General features: G+C 29.5%; 5 protein-coding genes across 6 annotated transcripts; 3 read left to right on the plus strand and 2 right to left on the minus strand.

Annotated features, from left to right (window-relative positions):
* Positions 1 to 646: 646 nt before the first annotated feature.
* On the plus strand, positions 647 to 3,747 carry LOC126781405 (vacuolar protein sorting-associated protein 52 homolog). The gene is made up of 7 exons (XM_050506365.1): positions 647 to 1,049; positions 1,135 to 1,280; positions 1,386 to 1,953; positions 2,056 to 2,211; positions 2,512 to 2,630; positions 2,742 to 2,865; positions 2,977 to 3,747. The coding sequence occupies exons 1-7, from the start codon at positions 798 to 800 to the stop codon at positions 3,604 to 3,606; spliced, it is 1,995 nt and encodes a 664-aa protein (XP_050362322.1). The 5' UTR covers positions 647 to 797; the 3' UTR covers positions 3,607 to 3,747.
* A 194-nt stretch (positions 3,748 to 3,941) lies between these two features.
* LOC126781163 (uncharacterized) lies at positions 3,942 to 15,709 on the minus strand. Its single transcript, XM_050506000.1, has 13 exons — positions 15,679 to 15,709; positions 10,516 to 10,674; positions 10,241 to 10,308; positions 9,874 to 10,012; positions 9,691 to 9,792; positions 9,365 to 9,539; positions 9,040 to 9,215; positions 8,818 to 8,860; positions 6,210 to 8,738; positions 5,447 to 5,977; positions 5,182 to 5,361; positions 4,848 to 5,099; positions 3,942 to 4,398 (listed from the first exon to the last, which is right to left on the minus strand). The coding sequence occupies exons 2-13, from the start codon at positions 10,585 to 10,587 to the stop codon at positions 4,202 to 4,204; spliced, it is 4,464 nt and encodes a 1,487-aa protein (XP_050361957.1). The 5' UTR covers positions 10,588 to 10,674; positions 15,679 to 15,709; the 3' UTR covers positions 3,942 to 4,201.
* LOC126781165 (BTB/POZ domain-containing protein 3-like) lies at positions 12,379 to 14,428 on the plus strand. Its single transcript, XM_050506001.1, has 2 exons — positions 12,379 to 12,509; positions 12,792 to 14,428. The coding sequence occupies exon 2, from the start codon at positions 12,806 to 12,808 to the stop codon at positions 14,129 to 14,131; it is 1,326 nt and encodes a 441-aa protein (XP_050361958.1). The 5' UTR covers positions 12,379 to 12,509; positions 12,792 to 12,805; the 3' UTR covers positions 14,132 to 14,428.
* A 1,341-nt stretch (positions 15,710 to 17,050) lies between the features above and the next one.
* LOC126781166 (BTB/POZ domain-containing protein 3-like) lies at positions 17,051 to 19,144 on the plus strand. Of its 2 annotated transcripts, none has more exons than XM_050506002.1 (2): positions 17,051 to 17,180; positions 17,463 to 19,142. In XM_050506002.1, the coding sequence occupies exon 2, from the start codon at positions 17,477 to 17,479 to the stop codon at positions 18,800 to 18,802; it is 1,326 nt and encodes a 441-aa protein (XP_050361959.1). In that variant the 5' UTR covers positions 17,051 to 17,180; positions 17,463 to 17,476; the 3' UTR covers positions 18,803 to 19,142. The 2 variants fall into 2 exon arrangements, with proteins under 2 accessions (XP_050361959.1, XP_050361960.1); XM_050506003.1 differs by lacking the exon at positions 17,051 to 17,180 and adding an exon at positions 17,227 to 17,302 and having other exon boundaries at positions 17,463 to 19,144.
* A 1,594-nt stretch (positions 19,145 to 20,738) lies between these two features.
* On the minus strand, positions 20,739 to 22,339 carry LOC126781192 (spermine oxidase-like). The gene is made up of 2 exons (XM_050506034.1): positions 22,186 to 22,339; positions 20,739 to 22,041 (listed from the first exon to the last, which is right to left on the minus strand). Exons 1-2 carry the CDS (start codon positions 22,260 to 22,262, stop codon positions 20,739 to 20,741), a joined length of 1,380 nt encoding a protein of 459 aa, XP_050361991.1. The 5' UTR covers positions 22,263 to 22,339.
* Between the last annotated feature and the right edge of the window lie 416 nt (positions 22,340 to 22,755).

Genomic DNA, 22,755 nt, shown 5'->3' on the forward strand with positions numbered 1-22,755 from the left:
GCGTATTTGGCTATAATCTCTCTTGAGATTAGCCGCCGTGGCCGTAATCGGTCTGGAGGACATTATTATTATTATTATTATTATTTACTTACCTTAACCTTACTAGAGTTTTGACTTTTAATCTTCATTTACAATATCATAGGAATACATTAAATTGATCTGGTATTTTAGACAAGAAGTCATAAGCCTTTTATCACCTTTAAATCGTTTTGTGAGATTTCATTAAACATAAAATTACCTCAAAAATTAATTTACGCTAATTATTTTATTTTATTTTAAAATAAGTATTCAATATATGTCCAAACACTAATCTTCGCAATCGATTCGATTTTATAAATCCATCCATCGAGATGAGTCAATATCATATATAAACACACACACCTGGAGGTCCTGGAGGACATTATTGATATATACTGTACTAGTAAAACGATCTACAAAAAAAAACTTAAATATAAATTTTATTTTGAATAAAATCCAATACACATACAAAAGATACCAGTTATAGCTACATTATAATTAATTATAATTCATACTAGAAGTAAATACATTAGTACAGATCTATATCTTAATTATTTTAAAATGGAACCTTGTGTACATTGAAACGTGAGACGTTACCGGTGACTAGTCAAAGTCATATTATGTCAAATTAACATAATGACATGAAAATATTAATGAAACTTGTTGTAGGTATTATTTGAAAACTATGCGATGATTTTTCTATTACTGAAAATCTAGATGTGAAAATTGCATTTTAAAATCAAAACGTATTTTTTACATTCTCACTAAAAAATAAAAAAATGACTGACACTACAGACATGACCGTAATTCTAGATAAAAATCTAGAAGATTTAGAAATTCAAGAAGTACTTAAAAATGGAACGGATTTACGGGAATACGCTTTACAAATCGATAAGAGTATAAAAGAAGCAGAGAAAAATTCTGTAGCTGATTATTTAAAAGAAAGTGAGAACATTGCATCACTTCATAATCAAATTGAAGATTGTGATTCTATTCTAGAAAAAATGGAAAGTATGTTACTAGTTTTTCAGGTAAGTAGATAAGGATTTAAATAATCTTTTAAATAAAATTTATAAAATAAACATTCATACAATAAATATAAATAAATGTTTTTAGAATGATTTGGGAAGTATAAGTAATGAAATAATTAGCTTACAGAAACGTTCTGTAAATATGTCTGTTCAACTTTCTAATAGACAAGCTCTTAAAGGTCCACTATCATCATTTATAGAAGATATGGCTGTATCTGAAACACTTATTTTGTGAGTATATCAAAACTTGAAATAAAATTATCACTATTAGATTATGGTTTGTGTATTTCTAATAGTTATTTATTATAAATGACACATAATTATTATCTTTTTCAGTGGCATTAATAATGTTCCTGTTGTTGATAAAGAATTCATGATTCAATTAGCTATTCTAAATCAGAAATTAAACTTTGTTAAAGAACAAGACTTTAAAGAAACTAAAGCCTGTCATGATGTAAAAGATGTTTTAGAAAAACTTAAAATAAAAGCTGTGTCTAAGATCAGAACTTATATCCTAGAACAAATATATAAATTTAGGAAACCAATGGCTAATTATCAAATACCACAGAATGCTATGTTGAAATATAAGTTTTTCTTTGAATTTATATTAGCAAATGAACGAAATGTAGCACAAGAAATTTGCAACGAATATATTGATACTTTGAGCAAAGTTTACTATTCATATTTCAAGTCTTATGCATCTCGCTTAGACAAGTTGAAATATGAAGAAGTACCTACTAAGGATGATTTGATGGGTATTGAAGATGGTTCAAAGGGAGGATTCTTTCAAAAGTCCAACTTAAAAAATAAAAGTACAATATTCACAATTGGCAACAGAGGAGATGTTCTTGCCCAACAGCTAGAAGCTCCTATTATTGTACCTCATGTACAACAAAAAACAAAGGTTCAGTTTTTTATTAACAATTATTTATTTAAAATTAAATAAATAATTGTTAATTACGTAATTTGAAATACATAATTTTGTATCTGTTTTAATTATTTTCAGTACTCATATGAGGCATTGTTTAGAAGTCTACAATATGCTCTAGTAGACAACAGTTGCAGAGAGTATTTGTTTACTACTGAATTCTTTCATGTTAAAGGAAGCCATGCTCAAGAGTTATTTGACAGAATACTCGGAAAAACACTATCCTTGCTCGTAGTAAGTATTTTTGATAAATATTTACAACATATGCTTATTAAGTTTCAGTTCTCAAAGGAACCATTCTTAAGCCTAAGACTTCTCTGTCATTGAACTGTATCTTTATAAATGTAATAAGTAGTCAGTATGTGAAATATTTAACAGAATGTGTTACTATGGCCGCTACCATATAGTAGAAAAAATAAATGGGGAAACATTCAATGTTAGTTAATAACCTACCGATTTGAATATTTTTCACTGACTTAAAATTTAATTTAAATTTTACTTAAGTTACTTAAATTTGCAATTCATAATTTTCAGAAAAATGTTGAAAGCTATGTCTTAGAATGCTATGATTGCCTTGCACTGTTTCTGTGCATACAACTCATAAACAGATATCGTTGGATGTGCCACAAGAGAGCAGTGGCGGCATTGGACAGGTAAATTCGTATCATACTTATCTAATTTAAATCTTTTAGATGAGATCATATTGAATATCTACTTAATTTTATAAAATTATTAAGTGCAAAAATAATTTTAAAATGTTGTAGTTATTGGGATTCATTATTATCATCATTGTGGCCGAGACTGGAATTTGTATTAAAATTAAATATCCAGAGTGTTAGAGATTGTGAGCCAGCCAAATTATCGAACAAAGAAATGGGACCACATTATGTGAGTACTTTTTTTATCTTATGAAACGAAACCTAGAAACTAAGTAATTTGGTTTGTGCAAGATTATGTACATTGAAAAAACTGTAATATATTATTGCATTATCATTTCAGATCACAAGGAGGTATGCAGAATTTTCAGCAGCTATGCTTAGCTTGAGTGAACAGTTTCCATCTGAAGAGCTCAGCAATTTGCTTTTGGTATTGCAAGATGAAGTCCACTGCTTTTTACTGAAAATGGCAGCAGAATTTCCTCAGCGTATACAGCAACTAATATTCTTAATAAATAATTATGACATGGTCTTAAGTATATTAATGGAAAGAACAAGGGATAATACAAAAGAAGCTGAAAGCTTTAGAGAACAATTACAAGCGAGAAGCTCTGAATATGTTGAAGAGATACTTAGTCCACATTTTGGAGGCCTCATGCAGTTTGTTAAAGAAGGTGAACAGTTACAAGAGGGTGGTAAAAAAAGTGAACTCGCAAATTTGGAAAAGAAGTCTCTGTCACTTGTTTCCTCTTTCACAGCAAGCTGGAAACAAAGTCTTGAAGAAATACACCGAGAAGTTCTCGTATCATTCCCTAATCTTGTAACTGGGTCAGGCTTACTACAAATGGCTCTCACTAACTTTGTACAGTATTATCATAAATTCGTTAAACTATTAACTCCTAATGCTCGAACTCAACTTGTTAATATTCATGTTATTATGGTAGAAATTAAAAAATACAAGACAAATTATTAATCGAATTCAAACATATAATCATAATCTCTCTTGAGATTGGCCCCAGAGGCCGAAATCGGTAATGAGGACATTATTATTATTAAAATAAACTGTACTAAATTCCTTTATGTCAATAAAAATATTGGTTATTTATAAAATAAAGTTGTTTTTTTTTCCTTAAATATTTAAGTGTTGCCGTGTCATAAAAAGATATTTTTTAATATAGATATCGTAAATGTATTTATTGATGTATAAGAATTTATTTAGTTTTATGTAAATTTTTAAAAGTTACTGCAAAAACAACGATCTAAATTGTTGACGACATCATTTTTATAGTAATTTTGCTCCTAAAATTAAAATGGGGTTTTCGAAAAATTAAACTTCAGAATAGATGGTACTTTTTGTTTTCAATACAAAACTTCTAAAATGAAGTAAATATTACACAAATCACAGAACACATGGAAAGATTGAGATACCTTACCATTACAGTCATACTCTTAAGACAATAAAATAAAATCCTTAAAATAAAGTTAAATTGTTTAACAATAACTTAGAGCTTCCTTAAAATAAAAAAATTATCACCAACATAAAACTTAATAGCTATTTTTACATTATTTTACAAACACGTTCGCGATAGAATACCTTTCCATACTCTAAGTGGTTTCTCTCGAATAAAATCCTTCATAAGTCCTTCAAATTCTGGTGACACGCGTTTCGGCGACCAGGAAAGTAATGACTGAGGGACACGATTTTGATTGTGTTTATTCATATAAATTAAACTCGTGAAAATAGCTTCCTTCATGCTATCTGGAACTGAAAAATTAAAAGTATGTATTAGGTACATATAAAAAAAAATCAATTGAATTGAGATCCTTCTCCTTCCTGTTTAATATAATAGAAGAATCAATTTTTTAATATAATATATAGACACATACCTAAAAAGAAAGTCAAAATTATAACCAAAATTCATATTAAAAAGCTACGATATGTGTAATGAAAAAAAAACATTTTTTTTTTAATTTCACAGGATTTTAAAACAAACACTGATGTTACTAATCATATACATGGCCATATCAGGTAGAAACTATAGGATAGATTTTAATTAAATTAATTTACCCCAAATGTGCTTTAGCTAAAAAATGAAAGCATATTTTAGATTATATATAGACATATCCTAAATTTATTATTAGGTTAAGCATAGATCATGTAAATCCTGTTATTTGTTAAATATTAAGTTAAATAAGGTTCATAACTATACTCACTTTTCTGTTCTAACATATCAAGTAACTGGTTAACTACAATTTCACAATGTACTTTCATATCACCGGGATATGGCTTGAGTAGAGGTCCCAGAAGCTCCACACAAAACTGTTTTTGCATCATTGGTACATCTTCTTTTTCAATCATAGGTAATAGCATATTTTTAACTATATTCTTCTGACACCATTTTGGTCCTTGACGTTTAGCGAGAATTATTAAAGCCATTCGTAACATTTTTTTCTCGACTTTTATATCTGAAAATTGATTTATAATAGATTTTTTTTATAAACAACTTTTATAGCAGATCTGTCTATATAATTAATATAATTAACTTACCTCTTAATTCCTTAATAGAGTTTCTAAACATTTCCAAAATTTTTGTTTCATTCCAATCTGTTATTTGGTAAAAATATTTTTTATTCAATATAAATCGTATGTCCTGTATTCTGTTAAATTTATCTTCACATTTATAAAAGTGCAAAAGATAGACTAAGCAGGTAACTAATGGACTTTTTGCTGTAATATAATAAAATAATAAGATTACAACAACATATTTTATAAATTATTATGTAAGAAAGAAAACAATAAATTAATAACTTACCAATTCCCATATGTGCTAAAGGTAAAATATGCATCCATACATCCAAGCATTGCTTAATAAGTGGAACAACTTTAAATTGGAGACAATACATAGCATCCAACAGAAATTGTCGTAAACGATTTTTTAAACCAAAGTATCGACATAACAAGGCATAGAAATGCGACATACTTTCAATAACATCAAAATGTGGAGTCTTATTTAATTGAAAAAGTGAAAATTCTATGTGAGTGAGGATTATGCTGACTGTATTAGGTGTAGATATTTGTAACTGTCTTATAACATATAAAAGAATTTGTTCTGCTTTGGTCATAGGAGGTGCAGGAGGAGAGCTAACTTTGTTAAACAACTCCTGTTTTCGTGCAGGGTTTTTTAAATACTTCATAAAGCCAAGTAAAAATTTTTTCATCTTCCAAGTATGCTTTATCTCTTCTACTAGCTTATTCATAGCAGATTTAGTTTTATCTATTGGTAATGCAATTATTTTGGCTATATCCTCTTCTAATTTTTTACATATCAAATTTGAAATCTCATCTGAAAAAAAAAAACAATATCTCTGTCAAAGCTTTACCTTATACATAAATTATGTATAAAACTATTGATCCTGACAACAAACTTAAAAAGTAATGACTTTCTCTTCAATTTTTTATGATATTTTTAATTAAAAATTATACAAGCAAATTATATTCTCGAAATCCGAACTATACAAATTAGATTTGAACATATTAGATATGAACATTTTCATTACTTAAACTTTCAAACTTACCAGAAATTTTTTTAGCAGAATATTTTATTTTCGTTTTACCAAATTTTTCTAACATAATGCAGAGAATACTTTCTTTTGGGTTAATTATTGGACAGGTTACATCAATATTTTGTTTTGTGTTTGTATTAATACTGCTACCTGTAAGCTCATCAGATTTACTTATATTTTTAATAAGGATGTTCTGGCTTTCATTTTCTTCTTGACTAAAATGTTTCTTTCGAGGTGAACTATTTGATGACTTTAAAATATTATGAGTAGTGGCTAAATAATCTTCTTTTGCATTCACTTGATCAATGAAAATCTCTCTCACATTTTGACTACGTAATACCCTTTTACATTCTACTGGAGGATTATCAGATGCAGCACGCTTCAATCGTTTCCTGCCTTCTGCTGGTTTAGTGCATTCCTTGGTAAATTCATTATATTTATAAATATCACTGTTAACTTGTATAGATGTCAAAGATTCTTGCAGGGACTTAGTACGACTCCTAGTATTTATAATGTTTGTTGTTGGTGATGACTCCATACTTAAAAGAATATCCTGTGACTTTCTCGGACTTGGTGCATTAATTTTTGGTTGTTTATCTTTGCCCATTAAGTTGTCCAATGGTAATGGGGATAAACAAACAATTGGTTGTTTGATTTCAATAGGACTTTTATTTTTTGGTGAATATTTTTCATTAAAATCACACCTTGAATCATTCCTATTATTATTAGTTTCAGAATCTTTTTCAATGTTTTTTGCTTTTGTATTGCATATATGTATTGCACCTTGTTTTTCATCAGTACCTTTTTTAAGCTTTAAATCTTTCATAACTTTTAGTGCCTTTTCATATGCTGACTTGTTATTCTCTAATAATTCAGAGTCCAAATTTTTACTTTTTGTTACAGATATTACTTTAGACTTAGTGTGTAACTTTCTTATAGGAACATTTATTCTTTTAATTTTACTTTTTGGTAAAAGTTTTTTTCTGAACTTTTCAAGCCTACTTATTTTTTTATGTTTAACATTTTTACATTTACTATTGTTTAATATTATTTCTTTGTTATTGTCACATACTAAGGTTTCCTCACCTTCACTTTCCATTCTCAAATTATCTTCAATAATTGTTCTACTATCTACTAAAGAAACCCTATCAAAATTTGTTTCTTTCTTTCTTTTGGCATTATCTTCACTTGGTAATGTTTCTGAAGATTTGTGAAGTTCTAATGCACTGGATGAGATTAAATTATTACTCCTTACTTGAGACCCTGCAGGAAAAACTTGTATACTCTGTATTACAGGTCTTCGAATAACACTTTTTTCTACAGTAGGTATAGGGGATATTGAATATTCCATGGAACTATTTGAGAAACCATTATAGTGAATTTTATCTTTATTATTATTATCGCTATTTTCTTCACCATCTAGGTGAACAAATATTACTTTTTCACTAGAATCATTAAACAGCTCTGAGTTTATGTGACTCGTATTTACTTCTGAAACATGTTTTTTTGGTGTTTCAGGCATCAAATGCTGTTTTTTTAATATACTTTTTATATTCATTATCTCTTTTGATAAATCTGATATGCTTGTTTGAAGAGCCCTGTTTTCTTCTCTCAGTTTTACAGATTCTGTACAAACAATGTGTTCCTTGGGTGAATTAAGTTGTTGTTTTGCATGTGATATTTGCTTTTTGCCATCTTTTTTGCTTATTTTTGCAGGAGTCTTTGGAATAGGCGTAATTAACCTTTCAGATAAACGCATTGAATTTAAAATCATTTCAATTTCAAAATCATTACTGTTTTCACTACATAAGTTTCTGCTGTTATTCCTCTCCAAACACATCTTTTCTTCAAGTGATTTGTTACTAATTTCAAGTTCACATTGACTCGACAGTTTTTGAATATTCTTATGTCTTATTTCAACACTTGACAATGCATCTTCTACATTTATTACATTATTTGCCTCATCATTACTCAAGACAAGTCCACTCATATCTGGGGTAATATTTATGTTATTTGTACAATTTTGAATATTTAGAATTGGTGATGTAGCTGTATGTGTTAACTTCTTATTTACTAAATCAAGTTCTTCAAATACTACAGGACTTGTTGATACATTCATCATTTTAATATCCACTGTACTTGTTCCAATATCAACTAAACTTTTTTTTTCTTTAATTGTAACAATTTCTGTGCTCAGTGGAATATCAGTGATAAAGTATTCTGTATTATTGGAATCTTTTTCAATAGAGGTAATCATATTGTTATCACTAAGTAGAGCTTCATCATCGAACAGTAGAGGACTAGTTGCAATATGTACTACCTCATGAATAGCTATTGGACTGGTACAGGCATCAACGAAAACTCTTCTTTCTTTAATTTTATTACATTCTGGAGCAAATGGACTATCATTGTTGAAATAGTCAGGACTATTAAAGCATTTCTCTCCATCAGAAAATGCCAAAGAGGAACCTCGACCTGTGTCTTCACTGACTCTCTCATTACTGCAATCCGAGTCATAATCTTTATTTATTCTTGTTGACCCTGAAATATTGTGATAAAAAATATTAGATAGTGTTCAAATATTGTACATAAATAAATAAATAATTTTGTAAAATCATACCTTTTTTACTACAAACTACACTTTGCTTTGCCTTGAGGTCACTCTGAAATAACGAAAAAAGAAATTAAATTTCAAGTCCAAATAGCAGTTTTTATAAAATTTAAAAAAAATTATTATTATGGGAAGAAATTATTGAATTCCTGTTTTTGTAACTATTTAAAACAAATATATTTTAAAAAATGTTAAATTAGAAACCATAATATATAATATGTAGCTGATTACCTCTTTATCTTTATCTTCAGAGGTAACTAATGTACTAAAAAATGGAGAAGATGGTGAACTATCATCAAATTCTGTTTCATCACTGCTATTTTCTGAAGCAGAATCATTTACATCATATGTACTTTTAATCTTATCATACTTTTTTAAGATTAATTTATGGCGTTTATTTAATTTTTCTGGAAATATAGATAAAAAAATTAAACATGACAAAAAAAAATATATTTACAAAAAGATATATTGAAAATTTTTGTAGAGCATTTGCAGTAACATTCATTTAATTTATGTTATCAACATAACAAACAATATATGAGATTTAAATACTTACTTTTACCCAAAACTATATCCCGAAATACACATATGTCATTGAGGAGTGTTGCATTTTCTTTTTGGGTGTTCAAAAGGTTTTTGTCACTTTCTGGTTTATTCGGTTTATTTTCCTTTTCTTTTTGTTTCTCTTTTTTTAAGGCCTCAATAACTGTTTCATGTTCTGTAACCAGTTCCTGCAGAAACAATTTTAGAGTTTAAAGTTAAAGGTAGACATCAAAAAAAAATTTTACATTTCAATAAAACAGAGACTATTTATATGTTTTATATAGAAATACATAATCCCATATAATATTTCATAAAATTAATGGTTTACACCACCACTACCTCTAGTTGGTGTGAGTGTGATCTGATTGCTTCAACCTGGTTTTGCATCAACTCACAATTTGACTGCAACTCCTTATTCAGGTTCTGAAGTGATTGTACTTCCTAAAAACATTGCCAATAACTAGTTTAATAAAATAATATCTAACATAATTTTAATTTATGTTAAATTAGTTTAACTTCTACCTTCTCTAATTGTGTACATTTTTCTAGGCTTCCTTTATAATCTATGCACACTTGCTTACACTCTTCTTTTGCAGTCAACAATACTAACTCTGTCTGTTCCAATTGTTCCTTTTTTGCAAAATACTTTTTAATTAAAGAACTGGAAAAAAGGTACATAAATATTTATCAAACAACAAAATTAAATATATTTATAATTGATATTATATATTTATTTATATGTTTTTTATTGCTCTTGTTATAGGGTTGAGAGGCTACTTGTTTATTATTACTTTTTTACTAAAAACTTATAACAAGTTTAGATACCGGTACTATAAACTAAATAGCAGTGTTATAACTTTAAGTTAAAATTAAAACAGAAAATTCTTACTCTGTAGCAACTGTTTTCTTTTTAGCTATTAGTATTGCTTTTTTCTGCTTCTCTATTCTGCAATCATTCTGAAATAGTTTTTTTTAGATCAATGTCACTGGTATTTTATAAAATTTTATCTTTGAATCAAGAAAAATTTTACATTTATTAAGTAATATTTTACAATTTACATTACAGGTGTAAATTAATTTTATAAGATACACGCATTTTGTACGAAATAATACGAAAAAAATAATTCAAAAGTTCAACAAAACTGAACATAACCTTAACCTTACCACTATATTTGGCGATTGCTGTAGAAAATTTAAGTCAAAATCTAACACAGTGTCTTCAAACGTAGAACCCATTATGAAATAAAATATAAAAAGCTATGCACTTTACAATTCTCATCTTCATATCATATTATATTTAGATAATAACTTTATCACAACATTAACACAACACCGGCGCGCTCCACAATTCACTTATAAGACAGATAAAAACAAAAAATAAATTTAAAACATCGGTGTTGTAAGTTATATTTTTTGTTTCAAATGTTAAATACATGAGGAAATTTTTCCACTTCTATTGAGAACCCCAGAAGAGAAAGATTAATCAAATGAAATTACTGCGTTACAAAGATTTATACATTGATTTGTACAAAAAAAAACAGTTAATTTAGAGATTTATAAATGTTTTCTAATGTTGAGTGTACAAGCCGAGATGGCCCTGTGGTAAGAACGCGTGAATCTTAACCGATGATCGTGGGTTCAAACCCGGGCAAGCACCACTGAATTTTCATGTGCTTAATTTGTGATTATAATTCATCTCGTGCTTTACGGTGAAGGAAAACATCGTGAGGAAACCTGCATGTGTCTAATTTCACTGAAATTCTGCCACATGTGAATTCTACCAACCCGCATTGGAGCAGCGTGGTGGAATAAGCTCCAAACCTTCTCCTCAAAAAGAGGAGAGGAGGCCTTTAGCCCAGCAGTGGGACATTAACAGGCTGTTACGGTTACGGAGTGTACATTACCAGTAATAGACTAGTATAATTTTCATATTCTTAGTCGAGATGGCCCAGTGGTAAGAACGCGTGAATCTTAACCGATGAACGTGGGTTCAAGCCGAGCAAGCACCTCTGAATTTTCATGTGCTTAATTTCTGATTATAATTCATCTCGTGCTTTTCGGTGAAGGAAAACATCGTGAGGAAGTGTCTAATTTCAACGAAATTCTGCCACATGTGTATTACACCAACCCGCATTGGAGCAGCGTGGTGGAATAAGCTCCAAACCTTCTCCTCAAAAGGGAGAGAGGGCCTTAGCCCAGCAGTGGGACATTTACAGGCTGTATATTCTTAAGCCCCGCATAATTAATATATTCTAAAATGAAAAATACAATTTTTCGTTTGAACCCTTTAGTCATTTTGTATTTAACAAAAACAAGTGAAATTTACGGATCTTATACATACGAACGTTATAAATGCTTTGGACAGAGATACATTTTTTTTTGTTACTTATCGTGTTACCAGCTTAATCAAGGTCAGCAAGTCTAATTGCGAAATAAACTTTGACAGTTGATGTGTTCATTGTATTTGATGTTCACATGTTGCTTATTTTTATATTAGAAAACGATTCTTAGGGTAATAACGAGCGAAAACAGTAACAAACAAAATATAACGTATCGCGGGTTTGCGGACACTAAAATAAAATAAAAACAGAAGAAAAAAAGTAATCTCACAATAAACGTGCGCATAACATAAATTAAAGGTAGATCTTTATTGTATGTAGTGCTGATGTGTAACCAGATACTCTTCTATATTTTGAAATAAATTATAGATAAATATATATATATATATATATATATATATATATATATATATATATATATATATTCAAATATAATTATTATGCTTATTGACCAACCTGAATACATTTGTTTTAATTTTTACCGACTAATCTACTTACACATAAAATATTAATTATTAAAAAATATACAAATATTACTAATATTTTAAGTCACTTTACATTTATACATTTCTAATATTTTTATAAATTAATTTTAAAATGAATAGAGTTTTTTAACTTAATGTTTTAAGATGTTCTTAATGCGCCAGCATTATCTCTATTAAATTTTATTAGTTTGCTCTATGAGCTGAAGTGGCAACACTAATAAAACCTCATCACGATTCACGCGCCCATCTTTGTTTGCAAACATCCGCAAATTTCGTATCAGTAAATTTAATTAACATTTTCCGTATATTCCTTCACTCGTCACTCAGTTTCAAGGTTAGTACTATATACAAGATTTGTTATCGTTACATACATTTTCTAACGTGTAGGATTGTTTATATCTTTAAATACGTCCCTGGTCATATTCCAAGTTCAAGCTTGATATCAAAGCAAAACAGGTAATACCGACACCTAGAATAAACCGTTATACTTAACTCGTTCTCAAGAATCATAATGAAATGTATGATTTTTTATTAAGTGGCTCTAATAAGTTAACATATAACTTCAAATAACATAAATAATTGCCAATTTTATAAAATTATTTCACATTAATTTCAGATTAGGGATATAATATGAATGACCTTAAAAACAAAAGTTTATACGACAGAGTTAATAAATTGTTAGTATCATATGAATGGAGTGATTGCAGTTTCTCGGTACATGGAAAAAAGTTTAAAGCTCACAAATTAATATTAGGTATCAGTAGTCCTGTTTTTGAGGCGATGTTTTACGGACCTTTATCGACAAACGAAGTAATAACCATAACGGACATAGAACCGAATATATTTCAGCTGCTACTAAATTATATTTACACAGACAAAGTCGACATACATTCTATAGAGGAATCATATGATCTTATGTATGCTGCAAGGAAATATATGTTAGATTATCTTACAGAAATTTGCATTGCATATATTGAATCAAATATGAGTATTGATAATGTTATTCCTGTTTTAAACTACCCTGATCACATGCAAGACAACCAACTGGTCAAAACTGCACTAAAACTATTTTGTCAACATGCAGGCTACTTCTTAAAAGAAAATAAATGCTCCATTACTTCCATATGTATGCGAAAAATTCTAGAATGTAATGAAATAAATATTTTAGAAAAAGATCTGATTAAGAATGTCTTTGAATGGACATCATATTATTGTGAACAGAATGAAATTAAAAACAATTTTCAAAATAGAAGAGAAATTTTAATAAAGAATGATTTATTGAACTTATTAAGATTTTCTACACTGTCATTAAATGAATTAAGTGAAATAACAGCATGTAAAGATAACCTTCTATTAAAATATGAAGAAAAACTAATAAAAAGTTCTAAGAAAATAAATAATAAAATGTTAAGTATCACAGATTACAATTTATTACCAAGACTGGCTTTAAAACTGCAATGGTGTCTTTGTCACCGCCCCCCATTAAGATCTGAATCTCCTTTAATAATAAAAGACTTAACAAACTATACAATACACACAAAAGTAAAAGCTAATAAGTCCACATTTATTAATATGTTAAGTGTGCATTCCAGAATGGCACCAGTGGTCTGCTTTTGTAAAAATTTTACAAAAATTTACCATGAACAATTCACAATCTTAGTCAAATGCGAAGAAGATAACAGTATTATAAAAAAAAAATACTTCGATAGTCATGTGGAACATGACTCCAACATTGATATTGAATTCGATGAACCTATATTAATGAAAAAAGATTGCTGGTATAAAATAAGTTTTATATGGCCTCACCAAAACGCTTTTTACTGTTATTACCAATATGGTGTGCAAAGTAGAGATACATGCTACAATAATGGGAAAATAAAATTTGAATTTAATGATGTTTTGAGAATTTCTGATCATGGAGGAAGCTTTCTCAGAGGTTTCAAATATTGCATGTAAGTTTTTTATAAGGAATTATATTAATTAATTTATTTTTTATTTTATTATTATTGTATATTTTATAAGAATTTAACAAAACAATTATCTCAATAATATAATTATTAAGCTGGTTTTAGTGGGATAACAAATTATACTTGTTAATTGGCTATGAATAAAAAAAAGAATAATTATGATGTAACAAGAACCAACCTAGGAATAAGTATATTAAATTAAAATATCACATTTTAAATTTTATGCAATTATGATGAAAAGTAAGGAAGTATTTGGGTTCTTAAGCTTTATAGAGAATTATTCTCTAAAGAAAAATAAAAAATAATTAAGAGTGAATTTATAAAATGTAATTAAAATTTTTATTGGATTTTTAATACTTAACCAATAAAGATTTTCACCTAATATGTTTATACCTCTTTTAGATCAGTATTTTTTTTTTCAAATAAATAATTTATACACAATACAAATGTTCTTATTTTTTGAATAATATTTTCTAATAGTTTTAAAAATAATATGCAAAACTTGGCTTTTTAGATGTAGTAGGACTTAATTTATTTTTATAGAACAGGTAGGCAGACTAGCATATAGACCACCTGATGCTAAATAGTCACCAACACCCATAGACATTTGGCATTATAAGAAATGTTAACTATCTTACATCGCCAATGCGCCATCAACCTTGGGAACTAAGATGTTATGTTCCTTGTGCTTGTAATTACACTGGCTCACTCACCCTTCAAACCGGAACAACAATGCCAAGTACTGCTGTTTTGCATAGAATATCTGATGAGTGAGTGGTACCTACTCAGAAGAGCTTGCACAAAGCCCTACCACCAGTAAGTTAACTCAAAAACTACGAATGTAAAATTATTACATTTGTATAAACGATTTTTGTAGACCCTTATTCTACCAATGAGAAGTATGAGGGTAATGAACCTTAAAATAATTTTAAGGTGCAAAATATAAGAACCCTGTAACAATCGTCAAAACATCGCAATTTGTACCACCTGTGCATTATTGTGTTGTGCATTCAAACCATCTTATGTTCCGATGAATTGGCCCCAGATCGTCAACTGGTCTGGGGTTAATTAATCGGACCCGGGTCCGGGGTTAATCAACCCCCGACGCAACATTCGAACAAATATATTGATAATATATTTTTAAGTGTTATTTCGTCGTCTCAATATTTATAAGCATTCATATTACCTTTTCTTGATTTTCAGATTCGTTCATAATATTCATCTATTTACATACCTATTGAAACATGATTATCAGATATGTTATATTTTCTGTATATAGTTTTATGTACAATAAAAACTGACGTACGTAAAAATATTGGTACGATTTAAATAAATAAATTACATCATTCATACAGTTTACACGATATATAAATATATTTCAAGAACTGTTTTAAAACAAAAATTGCATGTAAATCACGCATATTTGCGTGATGCGATGAAGGCAATGTAGAGTTGAAAGATTTATTCTTGCTTTGCTTTAATATCATATTCATATCATATTATATTTAGATAATAACTTTATCACAACATTAACACAACACCGGCGCGCTCCACAATTCACTTATAAGACAGATAAAAACAAAAAATAAATTTAAAACATCGGTGTTGTAAGTTATATTTTTTGTTTCAAATGTTAAATACATGAGGAAATTTTTCCACTTCTATTGAGAACCCCAGAAGAGAAAGATTAATCAAATGAAATTACTGCGTTACAAAGATTCATACATTGATTTGTACAAAAAAAAACAGTTAATTTAGAGATTTATAAATGTTTTCTAATGTTGAGTGTACATTACCAGTAATAGACTAGTATAATTTTCATATTCTTAGTCGAGATGGCCCAGTGGTAAGAACGCGTGAATCTTAACCGATGAACGTGGGTTCAAGCCGAGCAAGCACCTCTGAATTTTCATGTGCTTAATTTCTGTTTATAATTCATCTCGTGCTTTTCGGTGAAGGAAAACATCGTGAGGAAGTGTCTAATTTCAACGAAATTCTGCCACATGTGTATTACACCAACCCGCATTGGAGCAGCGTGGTGGAATAAGCTCCAAACCTTCTCCTCAAAAGGGAGAGAGGGCCTTAGCCCAGCAGTGGGACATTTACAGGCTGTATATTCTTAAGCCCCGCATAATTAATATATTCTAAAATGAAAAATACAATTTTTCGTTTGAACCCTTTAGTCATTTTGTATTTAACAAAAACAAGTGAAATTTACGGATCTTATACATACGAACGTTATAAATACTTTGGACAGAGATACATTTTTTTTTTTGTTACTTATCGTGTTACCAGCTTAATCAAGGTCAGCAAGTCTAATTGCGAAATAAACTTTGACAGTTGATGTGTTCATTGTATTTGATGTTCACATGTTGCTTATTTTTATATTAGAAAACGATTCTTAGGGTAATAACGAGCGAAAACAGTAACAAACAAAATATAACGTATCGCGGGTTTGCGGACACTAAAATAAAATAAAAACAGAAGAAAAAAAGTAATCTCACAATAAACGTGCGCATAACATAAATTAAAGGTAGATCTTTATTGTATGTAGTGCTGATGTGTAACCAGATACTCTTCTATATTTTGAAATAAATTATAGATAATTATATATATATATATATATATATATATATATATATATTCAAATATAATTATTATGCTTATTGACCAACCTGAATACATTTGTTTTAATTTTTACCGACTAATCTACTTACACATAAAATATTAATTATTAAAAAATATACAAATATTACTAATATTTTAAGTCACTTTACATTTATACATTTCTAATATTTTTATAAATTAATTTTAAAATGAATAGAGTTTTTTAACTTAATGTTTTAAGATGTTCTTAATGCGCCAGCATTATCTCTATTAAATTTTATTAGTTTGCTCTATGAGCTGAAGTGGCAACACTAATAAAACCTCATCACGATTCACGCGCCCATCTTTGTTTGCAAACATCCGCAAATTTCGTATCAGTAAATTTAATTAACATTTTCCGTATATTCCTTCACTCGTCACTCAGTTTCAAGGTTAGTACTATATACAAGATTTGTTATCGTTACATACATTTTCTAACGTGTAGGATTGTTTATATCTTTAAATACGTCCCTGGTCATATTCCAAGTTCAAGGTTGATATCAAAGCAAAACAGGTAATACCGACACCTAGAATAAACCGTTATACTTAACTCGTTCTCAAGAATCATAATGAAATGTATGATTTTTTATTAAGTGGCTCTAATAAGTTAACATATAACTTCAAATAACATAAATAATTGCCAATTTTATAAAATTATTTCACATTAATTTCAGATTAGGGATATAATATGAATGACCTTAAAAACAAAAGTTTATACGACAGAGTTAATAAATTGTTAGTATCATATGAATGGAGTGATTGCAGTTTCTCGGTACATGGAAAAAAGTTTAAAGCTCACAAATTAATATTAGGTATCAGTAGTCCTGTTTTTGAGGCGATGTTTTACGGACCTTTATCGACAAACGAAGTAATAACCATAACGGACATAGAACCGAATATATTTCAGCTGCTACTAAATTATATTTACACAGACAAAGTCGACATACATTCTATAGAGGAATCATATGATCTTATGTATGCTGCAAGGAAATATATGTTAGATTATCTTACAGAAATTTGCATTGCATATATTGAATCAAATATGAGTATTGATAATGTTATTCCTGTTTTAAACTACCCTGATCACATGCAAGACAACCAACTGGTCAAAACTGCACTAAAACTATTTTGTCAACATGCAGGCTACTTCTTAAAAGAAAATAAATGCTCCATTACTTCCATATGTATGCGAAAAATTCTAGAATGTAATGAAATAAATATTTTAGAAAAAGATCTGATTAAGAATGTCTTTGAATGGACATCATATTATTGTGAACAGAATGAAATTAAAAACAATTTTCAAAATAGAAGAGAAATTTTAATAAAGAATGATTTATTGAACTTATTAAGATTTTCTACACTGTCATTAAATGAATTAAGTGAAATAACAGCATGTAAAGATAACCTTCTATTAAAATATGAAGAAAAACTAATAAAAAGTTGTAAGAAAATAAATAATAAAATGTTAAGTATCACAGATTACAATTTATTACCAAGACTGGCTTTAAAACTGCAATGGTGTCTTTGTCACCGCCCCCCATTAAGATCTGAATCTCCTTTAATAATAAAAGACTTAACAAACTATACAATACACACAAAAGTAAAAGCTAATAAGTCCACATTTATTAATATGTTAAGTGTGCATTCCAGAATGGCACCAGTGGTCTGCTTTTGTAAAAATTTTACAAAAATTTACCATGAACAATTCACAATCTTAGTCAAATGCGAAGAAGATAACAGTATTATAAAAAAAAAATACTTCGATAGTCATGTGGAACATGACTCCAACATTGATATTGAATTCGATGAACCTATATTAATGAAAAAAGATTGCTGGTATAAAATAAGTTTTATATGGCCTCACCAAAACGCTTTTTACTGTTATTACCAATATGGTGTGCAAAGTAGAGATACATGCTACAATAATGGGAAAATAAAATTTGAATTTAATGATGTTTTGAGAATTTCTGATCATGGAGGAAGCTTTCTCAGAGGTTTCAAATATTGCATGTAAGTTTTTTATAAGGAATTATATTAATTAATTTATTTTTTATTTGATTATTATTGTATATTTTATAAGAATTTAACAAAACAATTATCTCAATAATATAATTATTAAGCTGGTTTTAGTGGGATAACAAATTATACTTGTTAATTGGCTATGAATAAAAAAAAGAATAATTATGATGTAACAAGAACCAACCTAGGAATAAGTATATTAAATTAAAATATCACATTTTAAATTTTATGCAATTATGATGAAAAGTAAGGAAGTATTTGGGTTCTTAAGCTTTATAGAGAATTATTCTCTAAAGAAAAATAAAAAATAATTAAGAGTGAATTTATAAAATGTAATTAAAATTTTTATTGGATTTTTAATACTTAACCAATAAAGATTTTCACCTAATATGTTTATACCTCTTTTAGATCAGTATTTTTTTTTTCAAATAAATAATTTATACACAATACAAATGTTCTTATTTTTTGAATAATATTTTCTAATAGTTTTAAAAATAATATGCAAAATTTAGCTTTTTAGATGTAGTAGGACTTAATTTATTTTTATAGAACAGGTAGGCAGACTAGCATATAGACCACCTGATGCTAAATAGTCACCAACACCCATAGACATTTGGCATTATAAGAAATGTTAACTATCTTACATCGCCAATGCGCCATCAACCTTGGGAACTAAGATGTTATGTTCCTTGTGCCTGTAATTACACTGGCTCACTCACCCTTCAAACCGGAACAACAATGCCAAGTACTGCTGTTTTGCATAGAATATCTGATGAGTGAGTGGTACCTACTCAGAAGAGCTTGCACAAAGCCCTACCACCAGTAAGTTAACTCAAAAACTACGAATGTAGAATTATTACATTTGTATAAACATGATGGGTAATGAACCTTAAAATAATTTTAAGGTGCAAAATATAAGAACCCTGTAACAATCGTCAAAACATCGCAATTTGTACCACCTGTGCATTATTGTGTTGTGCATTCAAACCATCTTATGTTCCGATGAATTGGCCCCAGATCGTCAACTGGTCTGGGGTTAATTAATCGGACCCGGGTCCGGGGTTAATCAACCCCCGACGCAACATTCGAACAAATATATTGATAATATATTTTTAAGTGTTATTTCGTCGTCTCAATATTTATAAGCATTCATATTACCTTTTCTTGATTTTCAGATTCGTTCATAATATTCATCTATTTACATACCTATTGAAACATGATTATCAGATATGTTATATTTTCTGTATATAGTTTTATGTACAATAAAAACTGACGTACGTAAAAATATTGGTACGATTTAAATAAATAAATTACATCATTCATACAGTTTACACGATATATAAATATATTTCAAGAACTGTTTTAAAACAAAAATTGCATGTAAATCACGCATATTTGCGTGATGCGATGAAGGCAATGTAGAGTTGAAAGATTTATTCTTGCTTTGCTTTAATAGTTAAGTATTTTTTAAATAATAACTTAAGTGACTGCCACGTTAGTCTGGTCAAGTGACTGAATTTTTTGTTATTTTTTCTGTTAAGAAATTCTCAGGAGCAACCTGGTTTGAAATTTGTTCTGTGTTTGCACTTTCTCTCGGTCGTGTCTGATTGCCGTCCCATCGGCTATAGAGAGTGCACATGTCTTTGCGCACCTACTCGAGCACTTTTATACCACTTGTGTAATATGGTTATTCTCCATTGAGAATGGCCGCCGTGACTGAAAGCCATCAGACAAGAGGACATCATCACCATGTTAAGTATTTTATTATTTATTGAAAATTTAATACTTCTGCTTCAAAATATCATTGATTGCAACATACTATTCATTTTAGAAAATGCCGAATAATGATAATAAGACGTTATAAAAATATATTTAATAACATTTCTTTAAAAAACAACAACGAATAATAAACAACATAGCAAAAAAGGTAACTAACGCGGAGGACCTTCGAATTTTTTAGTCAATAATATGATACGTTCTGCTTCACGGACACCACTTAATCTAGCGCCGTGGGCTGTACCAAAATGACCAGGTACAGTTGCTTCGCCAGCAAATAAAAGAATAGGCGGTTGGGAATCACAAGGACCAGGAATCGGAGTGCCTAGCTCACATTGTTGGCTTACAGTTGAACAACAGCTCATATATGAATAAGATCCACAAAAATGTGGATCCAATGCCCATCGCGAACGTAATAACATTTGAGGATATGGTAGACACGGATTCCCTGTAAATCTCCGTAATAGACATGTCAATCCTTCGGCAACATCATTTTCTGGTAAAGACTCCATCATCGCAGCTTCTTGTCCCGATATCCAAGCACATAGCACGTGTTTACTGCCTGGCATTTCATCAACTGCACACACGCCTCTAGTCCAGTCACATCGGCACTGTAGTTCTTCAGCAGACCATGCGAGTTTTAAATTGCCTTCATGACAAACCCAATAGGGCTCCGCATATTCCATAAATACTTTATTGCTTAGACCATAGCCAAGATTACAAATAGCATCTAATTTACACACGGGAAGAGGTGGAGCGAAAAGTTTATCGGCTTGACATTTCAGACATCCCAAGGAAACAGTAATAATTACGTAATCGGCTGTTAATTCTTCACCATCGCAACATTTAACTAAAACCCGACCAGAACCTGTTTGACCTTTACCCCAACGTATAACGTTTACTGCTTTATTATAACGAACGCTATTATCAGGTAAGCCTCGAAGCAAAGGGGCAATTACTCCAACATATCCCAATGGAACACGCACACTTCCGCCCGGGAGCTCAATATAGCTACCGTATTGGTCAGCACTAACAAGAGATAGATCATCACCACATTTATTTCTTAGTATATTCGTTAGGCCAAACATAACTCTAGCCGCGTCATACCGTTGATCTTCTGGAAAATTATGCAATTCTTGTTGTATTCGTAAGCCTATGAAGTTAAGTAATGTCCCATGTTGTCTTTCACAACCCAAACGAAATAAATTTGCAGCCTGCTGTTCTATTAGTCTAAATGTGTGGTACGCTGTTATTGTCACTGGCAAATCTATGGCACGTCCTTCACTTGTGCAAAATAAGCCTTTCGTTGAATCCAAACGTGGCAAAGGTGTCTGCAATAGCCTATCTTGCGACGCTAATGTATATATGGAGTTAGGTAAACAAGCTCCATAGATCCATTCAGCACCCATTTCAATAATTGCGTCTCCCAACCAACAAGAATGAATTCTTCCTCCTGGCCTACAAAACAATTTTAAAGTGTACATTTGATAGAACTTTTATTAACTATATTTCAAAAGACTTACAAAAAATATAAATTAATATTATTAGACTGCTTTTTATTTTTTTAGCAAAAGATAATATTTTAAAATTAACTAAATTTACCTTTCCTTAGCTTCCAAAACAAGAAAATTTCGAATACCACATTGGGTAAGCCGATGAGCTGCTGACAAACCCGCCATGCCAGCCCCTATGATTATAACGCGAGGTTCTTGACAGGTGGAACCGATACTGCAAGAATCTAAAATACATTGCTGCTGCCCCGCTCCGCTCACAGCTTTACTTAAATTTCTACAACTTTTCATTTCTAAATATTCTGTGAGCAATATTTTCCAATCTTTAGCCCATAAATGTTTTACACGTAGCGATTTCATCTTCTTCCATTGAGTTGATTAATTTTTCTTGTTAATATTTTAAAATACGTCTACCATAACTACTGAATTTTGTGTGTTGAAATGTTTTATTGTCTACAAGACAGTTATGTACGTACCCATAAATCAAGAAGATTGTCTTATTACCTTCTTTTTCGATTTTTTTGCGTGGCCTATGGCCATCGACTTTCCTAATAATTTTGAGTTTGTTATTTATAAGAAGTCAGTATAATTTTTTTAAAGGTTTTTAATTTTATTAAAATCAAATATATTTATTGTAAATAATTACATGCACTGTAACAAT

The sequence above is a fragment of the Nymphalis io genome, chromosome 3 (genome assembly GCF_905147045.1).
Source record: "Nymphalis io chromosome 3, ilAglIoxx1.1, whole genome shotgun sequence".
Classification (NCBI taxonomy): domain Eukaryota; kingdom Metazoa; phylum Arthropoda; class Insecta; order Lepidoptera; family Nymphalidae; genus Nymphalis; species Nymphalis io.

Excerpts from the sequence above, each read along its gene's own strand:
- LOC126781405 (XM_050506365.1), top strand. The coding sequence starts at position 798 with ATGACTGACACTACAGACATGACCGTAATTCTAGATAAAAATCTAGAA. Across the intron at positions 1,050-1,134 it reads GTATGTTACTAGTTTTTCAG|AATGATTTGGGAAGTATAAG; the intron begins GTAAGTAGATAA and ends AAATGTTTTTAG. Across the intron at positions 1,281-1,385 it reads GTATCTGAAACACTTATTTT|TGGCATTAATAATGTTCCTG; the intron begins GTGAGTATATCA and ends TATCTTTTTCAG.
- LOC126781163 (XM_050506000.1), bottom strand. The coding sequence starts at position 10,587 with ATGGGTTCTACGTTTGAAGACACTGTGTTAGATTTTGACTTAAATTTT. Across the intron at positions 9,540-9,690 it reads CACACTCACACCAACTAGAG|GAACTGGTTACAGAACATGA; the intron begins GTAGTGGTGGTG and ends TTGTTTCTGCAG. Across the intron at positions 8,861-9,039 it reads CTGAAGATAAAGATAAAGAG|AGTGACCTCAAGGCAAAGCA; the intron begins GTAATCAGCTAC and ends TCGTTATTTCAG.
- LOC126781165 (XM_050506001.1), top strand. The coding sequence starts at position 12,806 with ATGAATGACCTTAAAAACAAAAGTTTATACGACAGAGTTAATAAATTG.
- LOC126781166 (XM_050506002.1), top strand. The coding sequence starts at position 17,477 with ATGAATGACCTTAAAAACAAAAGTTTATACGACAGAGTTAATAAATTG.
- LOC126781192 (XM_050506034.1), bottom strand. The coding sequence starts at position 22,262 with ATGGCGGGTTTGTCAGCAGCTCATCGGCTTACCCAATGTGGTATTCGA. Across the intron at positions 22,042-22,185 it reads GTTTTGGAAGCTAAGGAAAG|GCCAGGAGGAAGAATTCATT; the intron begins GTAAATTTAGTT and ends ATTGTTTTGTAG.